The sequence below is a fragment of the Aphelocoma coerulescens genome, chromosome 2 (genome assembly GCF_041296385.1).
Source record: "Aphelocoma coerulescens isolate FSJ_1873_10779 chromosome 2, UR_Acoe_1.0, whole genome shotgun sequence".
Lineage (NCBI taxonomy): Eukaryota > Metazoa > Chordata > Aves > Passeriformes > Corvidae > Aphelocoma > Aphelocoma coerulescens.
This window is the reverse complement of record NC_091015.1, coordinates 28,712,960-28,725,038: the sequence shown is the minus strand read 5'-3', so window position 1 is coordinate 28,725,038 and position 12,079 is coordinate 28,712,960. Positions and strand designations below refer to the sequence as shown.

Genomic DNA, 12,079 nt, shown 5'->3' with positions numbered 1-12,079 from the left:
GGAAAAAAAACAGTGTTGTTACCGGGTAGCATAAAGAGAATTCAGCATCGCTAAGGGCATTTAAATTACAAGGCAGAACGGGCGTGACAGGCAGGGGCAGTCCCGAGAGCAGCCGGCAGATGCAGCCGCATCGGGATCCGGGGCACACCCGCTCCCACAGGTGAGGCAGGGCAGGGTCCGCCCGCCCGGCGGAGCGCTGGTGCTCCCTGCAGGCGCCGGGAACCGCACGGCGCTGCGCACCGCGGGCTGCCCGCAGCCCCGGGAGGGCTGGGTGGGCACTGGGGCCGCCAGACATCCCCGGAGCAGCCAGCATCCCCCGAGGACGCGCCCTGGCGTGATCCGCCAGCGACCAGACGCAGGGGGGGGACGCGCAGCCGGGACCGTGGGACGCCCAAGGGACAGCGATGCGCCCGCTCGCCCGGGGGCGGGGGCGCTCCGCGGGCACAGCGGCACCCCCGCGGAGCAGGACCGGCAGAACCGCTGCGGATCACTTACTAAAGCCTGCGCGGGTGGGCGGCGGGCGGGCAGGGGCCCTCGGGTGCAGCGCCGCCGAGCCCCGGGCCCCTTCCCCAGACAATGGGCACGGCGGCGACCCGGATACAGACCCGCGCCCGCCCCTCCGCCCGCCCCGCCGCGCAGGCGCCGGCCGCGCGCGTGCGCACGGCGAAAGGAAGCCGGGGAGCGGCGCTGCCCGCGGCCCTGCCGGGCCTGGCCGGGAGGCTCCTGCCGGGAGCGGCGCTGGTCGCAAACTCTCAGCGCAGAGCCGCTCATTCTCAGGGGACTGCTGGTAAGAAACAGCTTAAAAAAAACACCCCGGCGCTTTTCCATTTCCCCGTGTGGAAGCGAGAAAGCGTTACAAAGCTGTTCTCATTTAACCCCTGCTCGAAGAGATTAATTTCTCGTGGACTCTGTTGCATTGTCAAGCTTATTCCTGCAGATCTGAGGAACCGTAACCCATAGCATTGGGGAAAAAAAAAAAAAAAAAAAAAAACAAAAAAAAAAAAAAAAAAAAAAAACCAAGAAAATTGGGAAGAGATGTTCAAGGCCAGGTGGGATGGGGCACTGAGCAACCTGGTCTTCATTGAAGGTGTCCCAGCCCACGGCCAGGGGTTGGAACTAGGTGGCCTTCAACGTGCCCTTCAACCCCGAACCATTCTGTGATTCTATGATAGTACAAATCCCAGGGGTTATTGTTGACCACATCACACGAGTCTGGGAGCTCAAAAGCACAAAACCCAATGGTGAGAGATGGACAGCGAAGGAGAGCAATGCTGGGCCATGGCCTTTGCAAGAGTCCCAGCTTTGCCTCGGTTGCCGGGGCTGTCCCTGGCCCCTGCGTGCGCACAGTTTTACCAGAGTCTCTTCTCATCTCGCCCCCACACCACCAAAATCGGCCACCTGCACAAAATCTTTAAAAGGGATGGCTTTAAGAGCTTGAGGATCAAGAATAATGCTCAACATGAAAGCTTCCAACAGGATTGTAAGGGCTTTAAAATTGGAAAATGTGTGTTTAATGATGGATAAATGTAGGGCCAAACTCTTTCTATGGTTGTACAGAAAATCACACTATGAAAAGCCAAAAAGGAGACAGAGGAATCCTACAACTTTATTTGAATAAAGGGAGAGTCCACTGGGACACACGCCCATGGAACCTTCTCTCTTGAGGTTCCTAAGTGCACAGCCTCCTTTTATCCCTCTTCCTGTTGCCCTCTTCCTTTTCCCATTGGCTGAGGTACTAGAAAAGTACAGCCTTCCCGAACCGCCTACCATATATTTCCCCCCTTGAACCTGTCATTTTATCCCAAAGTTCAGAAACTCAGACTTGTGCAGATTCACTTGCCTGTTTCAGGAGTCAAGCTGTCTGGGCTCTGTAACAAACCTGCTGCCCATGGAATTGTTTGTAAAGACATTAGCACTCATCTTCAGTATCATGGTGAAGTGTGGAGGAGAAATAAAGTTTGGCAAGTATACGTTCTGTGGCCAGAGCCTGTGCTACATTTAGCATAGTGCTGCATGTAGCACCCACACAAACCTTCCCAGAGCCAAAACTCCTCCTGGCATTGCAAAGATAGGTAGGTAGTTATTGGCATGTAAGTTTATAAATAGAGCACAGAGATGGCTGGTTGGTATATAATTACACAGCTGAAACACTTTCAACAATAATTTTGAGTATTTTGAAAGGACAGAAAATTCCAAAGGTAAGTGTGAATTCTGTTTTAATTCTGTGCTTGAATTTCTTAGGGTTTTTGTAGCATGTTATCACATCCATAGTTGATGTGTTCATGCTGACTGCTCCTGTTTCCTCCATCAATTCTTTGGCTACATAGGTGGTGTGACTGCAAAGTGAATTCTTTTCCTGAATCTGTTTTTGCCAGCCCTACCCCGATATGCTATCAGCTCATGTACTCTAGTATTTTCTTCCAAATTCTGATCAGCTTCCCTGTTCAATGAGGAATTGTGTATGTCAGCTTTTCACTTTTTCCTTTTGACTGGCAATCCCCATCCTACTTTCCATTCACACACTATTTCAGTCTTAAAAGACAAGTGGCAGGGCTCAGATCCCTTCGTTGAGACTGCAGATCCACGATAACATGCAGGAACAGGTTCTGCCAAACCTCCTCCCTGCCAATGGGCAAGTCCCTGATCTTGTCCCATACACAGTGATTGTCAGGACAGCCCAAATCATATGTAACAGGAAGGAATAGTAAAAAGAACTGCCCCCAAGTTTGGCCCAAATCGAAGGTCAGACTGAGTGGCGCAGACAGCTTCGAAGAATGAAAGCTTTCAGCACAGACAAGGGGAGAGGAGCACCCTGTAGAACAATGGAGGAATTTATGAATCCTTTAAATAAGAATGCCAAAGCAGATGTATGGACTGTCTGACTTGCAGTTCAGCCCTCTGGGACAGGCTGCAATGCTAGGATTATTCCAGTCTCTACCTACATAGTTCTGGAAGGAATAGGTGATCAAACCAAAGTTAATTAATGGCTGCCTGCCCCTGCTCCTCATTAGCACTTCACGTTCCTCAACTGCTCCTTCCTCCTTTTCTCTTTTGTAGTCTGTCCCATGACTCAAGCCCTCTTAGCCCTTCTGTCTTACTCCTTCTTGTCCCAAATCTTTTTTTTTCCCTCTCCTTTTTTCCCCTCTCCAAAGGAATATTCACACTTTCATTTCTGAAAATAACACACACATATTCTGTTATCTTCTGTACTCAGTTTGCATACTTTGCCCTCATTCCTCAACAGGAAAAAAACCCACATCAATAAAATGAAAAGAACTGTGAAGTGCCTGAAATTTATTCACTGTTTCTCTAACCTTCTAGGCACTGCAAAGATGGGGCTTACAAACAAATCCTGCAAATGTAGTAAATAGAAGTAAATAAAACATAACAACACAGAAATTAAGTAGAACTACCAGTTTATCTTTTGATCATCATTCTTTGGAAGTTTCTGGCTACTAAAACATCTGTTAAAAGGTATTTCCCCCTTAGTAGTTGTTAACCTCTTCCAGTAGAGTCAGATTATTTCAAGTAAGGGGAAAAGAAGGGAGAATTCATGCTCCAAATGAAAGAAACCTTCAGAATGTCTGATCCCCTTATTTCTGCAAGGCCTTTGCCAGTCTCAGCGGAAAACCAAGAATGTTGAAATGTTCAGTTGCCTTTTTGGTAGAAGAAAGGTGGTATTACTGGCACACTGCTGGGAGCTGGGCACTGTACTGTATTTGCTATATCCATTAAATAGATTCTAAGTGTTGTCAGTTTAGCACCTTTAAGTACTACCCTCATGCACATACAAAAAATCATCCTAAAAGGTCATTTTTGGAGAAAAATTGTGAAGAGCTGAAATAGTACATCTAGTACGAAAATGTCATGGCAGCTCCATCACTAACATAATACCTAAAAAACTGCCTAGAAATATTTCAGTATTTCAGGTCATGTCAAGCACATCAGGTCTTTGAATTATCTCGGCATTCCCTTCTCAGTTCTCGGTTCCATTTTCGGTTCTCCTCAGGCTAAGCCTTCAGTGCACAGCCTAATTGCAAGATTAGGTGTGTGAATCTCCATTTCAGTGCTGCTGGAGAAGCAGAGAAAACAATATCTTCTGCCTTTACTTTTGCCCTAAGAAAAAAAAAATCTTTGTTGTAGCTCTGTAAAGACCATTTTAGAAGGACTTAAACAATAGCAAGGCAGCAGAGAATATAGTCGCACTCAAATAAATTACCTTAAAAACATCATTCTTAGTTTAATGAAACTGGTGAGTTTTCAAAGGAAGAAGTGCAATATTTCCTCAAGTAGGGAATAAACTCAAGAGTATGTTTCTAACTTATCTGCCAACTGTAAATGGAGAATAATAGAATTAAATCTCGTATCTACTTTTTTTTTCCTGTCAGTGAGCAGACAGTTAAAGCCATGACCTACCTGTCTGAATCCAAATGGCAGACTCTTTTTTTGTCTATCCAAACATCACCATCCTTCGTGTGGAGACTGACCTCTTCAAATAACTTTCCGAAGAGAAATCCTCCAGCTTTTACTCTTTAATTGTGCCATTACAGCAAACTCTTCTCAGTGATCTCTCTTGTCTAGTATTATATGGTAAGATATAAAGAGAAAAAGACTGAATCAGATGTCCCTGCTTTTTTAAATACAAAGGGGAGAAAATTCAGTATGAACGGTCTCTGAACAATAAGACTTTGAAATAAAGTGCAGACTGCTACAAGGTCTACTGCAGTCAAATGCTGCCAGGGAAAGTTCCCATCAGACATTGAGAGATTTCTTGCATTCGTAAGGTCATGCTCAACCTCAGTCAATTAATTATGGGGGGTTTTTGATTACATGGTACACATATTGTAAAAGAGTCCAGGAAAAGTGAAAAACAACAGTAAAAAACAACCATATGTATCTTCAGTAGAAGAGCTTTCTGAACTATATACATATATTGGCATATATATTCCCACCATTACCAAGGCTATATATGCCTACCTACTTAGCCCCTATGAGACCACCCCCTGTCACTCATAACCATAAAAAGGACATCATCCTCAACTCAAACCTCACTGCAGATTCTGCCACTGAAGTTACGTCCGAAATATTCAATGTAAAGCATAGCTCACCTGCAGCTTTCCTGTCCCCCCATCCAGCTAAAATTCTTGTCTAGGCTCATGTCCCTTCTCATTTCCATCAATCTTCTCTTTCTCTGGTTTTCAAAAATGCAGCTCTGATGTTGCCATATCTATTGTAATGATACTCCTCAGCTTGTACCATGTTCCTTTTCCATTTTGATCTTTCCAGTGAATTTGCGTCTGCTGCATCAGTCATAAACTTCTTGAGTTTGATTTCAGTACATTTCACAGATTACTCTTTCATTCATCTGCCATTTCTTTGTAGCAGATGAAATTCGCCATACAAATTTGTTTAACACAATGTATTGGCCTCTAGTTTGCTGTTGAATTTTCAGACAAATTTGAGGGCTTTTTTCCAGGCATCCTTCATACTTAAAATGTATTTCATGTAAATACCTGCAAACTGGGTTCATTTTTCCTCGCAAATACCCTTCTACCACCATGCTCCCTAAAAGTTTTGTACAATCAAATGAATATTTTGTCTTGTGTTGTCTCATAGTTTATTTGTATAGCTGTTATACAAGTATAGCAGTATAGCAAGTATATGCTGCTATAGCTGTCTCTGGTTTTGGTTCTTGTTCTATGTATGCATTACCAAACCATTTGGGGCAGACTTAGTATTTCCATTTTTGTATTGTTTTTCTGTCTGTGATTTATATCACACATGGCAGAATTTTGAGTTGTGACTAAAGCTCCCAGACATTAAAGCTACAAGAGGAATATTAATAGTTTTATCATGTGACTTTCAGACAATGAACTCATCCAGTAAGCCATGTTCTTTTTGTTTTAAAAATACATCTAATTTGGGACACTGTACAAAGAAATTATAATACTAAATAGCAACAACAGCATATTATGAAAGTTTTAGCTTATAGAGGTGTTTTTCTTATTCAGATTAAGGTATATCTAGCCTAAGAGGACAGCCAAAGGAAAGGAGGAACAGAGCAAGTATATATGGTATTATATAGTCATTTCCCAACTTCCAGTTATTTTCAGTGTTGTGGGTTTCTTGATCCTGTTGTCATTTGTCCATTTAGTGGCATAATGGGTCTTTCTCCTAAGAATTTGTCCATTCTCCCTTGTAACCCATGTAGAGTTCTTTAATACCTCAATATTATTACATAGAATTCCACAGATCTACTACCTTATGTAGGAAAACATTATTTTGTTTGCTTTGAATCTGGCTTATGTTCTGCTATACCTCCCAAGTCATCTGTTTCCCAAGCTAAAGAATCCCAGCCGACACAGTCATCTCTGTGATCAGAGATGACTATCAGGGCTCTGATAGTGTGCCTGAGATAGACTTCAATTTCTCAAATGCCCCTTGTTTCACTTCAATGAACTTTTCCCATTTTTATAGACAGCCTTTCTATAGTGAGAGGACAGCACTGACGTACAGGCAAATAGTGCATTTATTCAATTGAATAATACTCCTTTCTCTTTTGTTCTCTATTTTTTGTTCTCTATTTCTTTCATGTGATTTTTAAGATTCTTTTTTTCTTGGGGCATGAAGTGCACATTGACTGCATGGAAATAACACTTCTATAAAACTACCATAATTCCAAGGTCTTGTTTCGAAGTCAAAGCAGTCAACTCAGAGTCCATTGGTTTATGTGCAAAGCTAGGATTTCTTGCCTTCAGAAGCATAGATTTCTTTACATTTATCTATACTGCATTTCACTTCCTTTGCCTTTATCTCTATTGAATTTCATCTGCTATTTTATTTACTGTCCAGTCAAGTAAGAATTTACACCATTAGTAGTTGAACCGTTTCATACCTGAACTCTTTTAGAATTTCTGGGAAAGTGCTGGTTTCTATGTATTTTATCAGACCATTTTATCTTTCTTTTTAATATTTTATCTGTAGCTGCTTCCACAATAACTTCAAATTCAGACAGATTGTGTCCACTGAGCCCTCTCCCCCCAGAGAACTGTACTTTAGCATGGGAGCATCTTCAATTATTTTTCATAGAAAATACTGATGGAGAAAATTCATCTCTCTGAATACATTTCATACAAATGATCTGCTGGGCCAATAGCTGCTGGCATGTTTTTTCTGTTTCAAATATATCTTATTACTAATTTTTATGCTTTTATCTTGTCAATTCTCAAATTCTTTTTCCATGCTGCCAAATTAATCATATTATGAAATTTAATAAATTAAATCATATTATACTTTTTATTTTCTTGTTTTAAATACAATTTGAAGGATTCCTTCCTGCTTGTGGTAGTCTCCCTAACTTTGCTGAAAAGTGATTTCAGATTCCTTTTGTATTTTCTCTTCCATTTCCATAGGTGATAAACACTAATGCTGCGATTCCAGTATAATGTTGTCCAGTAGCTTACATGCCCATCAGAATTTAATTCCTTGGACTATCCTTGGAGAGGGAAAAAAAGTAAAAAGTAAAGTTCAGGGGTTGAGATAAGAACAATTCACTGGAAACAACAATGCAATAAGAAAATGAACAGTAACAGCAACAATATTAGTAACAGAAGTGTACAAGAGAGAGGTGAGTGATTCACATGCAAAACATTCACCACAGAGCCCAACCTGACCATGCCATACTCCCCTAACACGGAAGTGAGACCCTTCCCCGGTCCCCAGAAAATGATGTGAGGTGGTATAGAATAACCTTCAGGTCCTAGCCATACCTCCTCCTGGCTACTGCAAAAACTAGCCCTGGCCTGGCCAAAATGCTGTCATAGAAACCTGAGTCTTTAGCTTCTTGTTTGCTTAAATATTCTTCCGTTTTGTCAGTAGTACTGGTACACCACAGCCAGTTAGACCTTCCCAGAATCTCTTAGGAGCCTTTGCAGACTCCCCAAGGGTGTCTTGGTTGCCAGCTGGTAGCACTGTGCAAACCTGAAAGTCTCATGGGACCCCAAGCCCAGCTATCCATAAGTGCCATGACATACTCTTCTGCCAATACGACCTTTCTCTTCCTCACTGATGGAGAAAGAAATTACATGCAGTACAAGTAAAGAATGTCACTCCATTATTTTTTAATAATCAAGACTTACTCCCTCTTAACAAGATATGAAAAATGTGAACATAAGCCAGGAATTCCCACTGATTTCAGTGGGCTCTGGCTCAGGCTTTTATTTTAATGACGCTGACTGATACTTTTTCCAGATGTAGTCTTTCATCCATCAAACCATTCTGTTGTTCTGAGGAAATCTGGGATGTAAAGAACATCTGCCACAATGAACATAAAAAGCACAGACCTGCTGTTACTAATGGGAAGTATTCTAAGAGCTTGGATTAAAAAAATAAAAAAGTTAATTAATTTTACAAGAATAATTACTTTGAATGTGAATGCCAATGGCCCTTCTCACATAAAGCTTTTCCAAAACAATTTTGTTTTGGTCTTGATGAGGACAAAAAATGCTTCAGTTGTTCTGACAAAAATCTTTGTGAATTGCTATAAAATAAATTCTACTGAAGGGGTTTCTATAGCTTCCTTTTAAGTTCTATTTATTTATTATCTGTAAACAAAGAAGCTGAGCTGGCCTGGTTTGGATTTGTGTGGTAAATTATAATGAAATAATAAAACCTCTGAGCAATCAAGAAAGGAAATAACTGCTTTTAATGTCCTCTGTTAAAATGTAATTGTGACATTTAGGAATCAATTTGCTGTTTTTTCTAATATTCATTGTATCACTGATTAGCACAATGTTTAGAAAAGACACAGAAGATGTCTTTTATTATAACAAATTTTATAGCATCTAATCTGTTTTTAATCTGGTTTTGCCAAATTGCGTAGTTTTTTTCTTGAAAAATTGTATTTTAAGAATTTGAGCTGATTTAAGATCCAGTTTATTGCAAAAGAAAAGACATTCAGTTATGCTAGAGCTCCCCTTCATCTAGACATATATGCAGTTTCCTTTGTCTTTTAAAAAGGAAAAGCAATCGCCAAGACATGTCTTTGTTAAGGTTCCCTGCTGGCGGCATATGGCAAAGTTACTGGCACCTTGCCTGGAAAATGTAGCAAGAACTGATGGATCTGATCTTATTCTGTAGCTGGGGAGAAAATAGATTACAGTGAAGGCCACTCTTTTACAGCCTGCGACCATCAGTTGCTTGGCAAGAAGCACAAGTTCCTGAAAACAGATCTGGGAAGGTGAAAGAGAAGGAGATTTTACCTTCCTAAGTGATGGCAGAGCCCCCAGAACAGTCCATGCTATAGCAGAACCTTCAGAAGTCTCAATGTAATTCTGTTTTATGTGCTACTGTGAAATAAAACTCTCGAGGTATAAATGTTTAAGAAACAATAGCATATAAATGCAGACAAATGTTTAAGAATTACTACTCGAATAATAATAATAATAGCAACAATTTTATTATAAATAATATAATAATTTAATATTTTTACAGGTTGGTCTCAAGTTTTTCTTGACAACTGGGATGAAGTCGTGCACCTGCAGAACTTCTGAAAAAAACCCCAGATTTTCTTCCATACTGTCATATTGGTTGAACCAGACATTAAGAATGATGACCCATCTGATGTAAAAAATACTTATTTTTCATTATTTGAAATTAGCTTGGCAGTACTCAGTTTTGAAGGGTTTAGTTGTATTGAATGGAGGGGGAATCTACTGTAATTTTGATGGTTTATAAAGCAGAGACTTGAACATCTTCAGTCCCAAACCTGGACAAGACTTCTAGCAATAAGATTCTATTCCATTCTTTCATGAAGATATTTGTATACTAAATATCATCCTATAGCAATGGTCATTTCTATGCTTGTACAGATTTCGTACCCATGACAATTATAGGGAATGGAATTGATTTCCAGATTGCTTTAATTATTTCTGACTTGAGAAATGCTGCAAAAATTAAAATAGAAAGGTTCTTTTCAATTACACTGGCATGATTAATTTTTTTTTTTTTCTTTAATGAGTCCAGCCAAAAAGACGTCATCTTAGTCCCACTGATGGCAGGGTACCTTTTCATATGAAGTCTGCCATCTTCCATTCTCAGTACTTACACCAAATTGTGCAATTATCAAACCACATACTGAGCCAGTTTCTGATCTGACAGAAACCTACCCTACCAAGAAGCCCTGTGGTTCTAAGACCAAGTGATCCAGTGCAAGCCAGGGGCAGGGACACAGGGTCAGGAACATGAGGGAGAGAGGGAAGCAGGCATGAGTGCCCAGCTCAACAGCAGCCCATATCAGATCAGGTGTAACACACAGCTGCTGGCAGCTCTATGGTCAGATCAGCCGGGCCTGGAGTGAGACAGCGTGACCCCACCTCCCCTCTCCCATTCACTTCTCCTGCAGGTTTTCTGCAATTACATCCTTTACCCTTGCAATTAGCACTGACCTGGAACTGGTCCATATAAAATCTTTTTTTTCATCTCTTTTGCACAGCCTTATGTGAACTGGTGCTGAATCATGAGTACCCAAGGTCGAAGGATGGATAAAACTGTATCTCCAAGTACCACTTTAAGCTTACTGTGAATTAAAATGGCTGTGCTACTTTGGCCTAAGCTATTCATTACATCCTTTACTGTTCCATGTAATAAAAGCATACCTGTGTTCTCACTGTTATTTATTTGTATTCTGTGACTCAAGGTGCCTCTAAAGAAATTTGTGGAATCCACAGTGCACAGTCTTTTCTGTTGCTCCTCAAAAGACTCTTCTCTCTGTTCCAGATTCTGCAGTTGTGAAACTGTATACCAGCAAATCAATCTAAAAAAAATACAACCTTGAAAATCATGCTACCTCCCCTTCCAAATCAAGTAAGAGAGCAGAGAGGTAGAGACAGGAAGCAAAAATTCCCACTGTACTGATTTGTTTCTCTTAAAATGCAATGTGGATTGCTTCTTTTAAAACTCATTGCACTGGAATGTTCTGATTTTAAAATCACAAGTTATTTCAATTTGGCCAACTTGTAATGAAAGCTTGTTTTGCACAAATATACTGACTTCAAGTTTGATTAGACAGATCATTCTTGTAAAGATGTATTTGTTTTAGTTTACAAAAAGCTAGTTCATCTCCAGACTGGCCTCTTGCAGGACTTTTAAATTCTTTATTTTTTAAAATTCGTAATGCTTCTGCTGTGAAGAGGTTGTATGTATGCTGTGCAAATATATCCCCAATATTTTTGACAAGGATGTTACTTATCAGAGCTCTAGCATTTTAAATTATGCTTGCAGAAGATACCAGTTTTAAAATGTATTCATTTCATCTGCATCTGTTTTGCATTCCACAGAGAAAAGACAAGAGTATTGGGTGCTTGAACACTTTAGGAGTACTACATGGGTTTGTTAAGACAGCTCTTTCACACAAGTGCTACTGTTCTGCTTATGTCTCCATAAATAGGGATGGCAGCCTGAAAGAAGTGTTTCTTAGGGGCAAGTCCCAAAGTGGAAAAACAGATGGGCAAAGACAGCATCAATGGAGTAACAAAGTATACAAGCGTGTAAGTTAGTTAGACAAATAGGTTAGTGAAAGACGGGAGTCAACTGTTTTGGACCAAGTATGTTCTGAAACCAGCAAGTAAACAAAATATTCTGTTGTCTTTAATCTGATTTCTTGTGTAATGTAAGGAGAAAACAGCCTTTTACAGAAAACAAAGAAAGTATGCTATGAAACTCATTTTTAATTAAATGTGCTCTTATGCCAGTTCTCAAAGAAAAATTTTGATGTCTTAGTACATATAAGAAGAAATATCAAGACATGCTGTAGTTTTCCCCTTCGCATAATTTTTATTTCAGTCAGGAGTCTGCTGTTCAAATAAAATAAATTCCTCCTCAGAAGTCTGACTACCGTTATGTATTTCATGCAATCACACAATGTGAATCTTACAGATATGCTGTATATATTATTCAAAGGAGAAGGATGAGCTCAGTCCCACATCAAAGCACGTTATTATCCTTTTCCCATAAATATAATAATACAATTCCCTACATTGAAATGAAGCTGTATTTAAAGAAAGAATAGCATGGGAATACT

General features: G+C 40.5%; 1 protein-coding gene and 1 long non-coding RNA gene across 3 annotated transcripts in view; one reads left to right on the top strand and one right to left on the bottom strand.

Annotated features, from left to right (window-relative positions):
- The window catches only part of LOC138106384 (PHD finger protein 14-like), a 163,578-nt gene extending 162,795 nt beyond the window's left edge, over nucleotides 1–783 (bottom strand). The window contains 2 exon segments of the mRNA XM_069006910.1: nucleotides 496–558; nucleotides 561–783. Of these exon segments, the coding sequence (XP_068863011.1) occupies nucleotides 496–558; nucleotides 561–771 (274 nt within the window). The 5' untranslated portion in view covers nucleotides 772–783.
- Nucleotides 700–10,672, top strand: LOC138106385 (uncharacterized). Of its 2 annotated transcripts, XR_011148974.1 has the most exons (3): nucleotides 700–787; nucleotides 7,413–7,627; nucleotides 9,493–10,672. It is a non-coding gene; the product is annotated as an uncharacterized lncRNA (long non-coding RNA). The 2 variants fall into 2 exon arrangements; XR_011148973.1 differs by lacking the exon at nucleotides 7,413–7,627 and having other exon boundaries at nucleotides 702–787.
- Nucleotides 10,673–12,079: the final 1,407 nt, after the last annotated feature.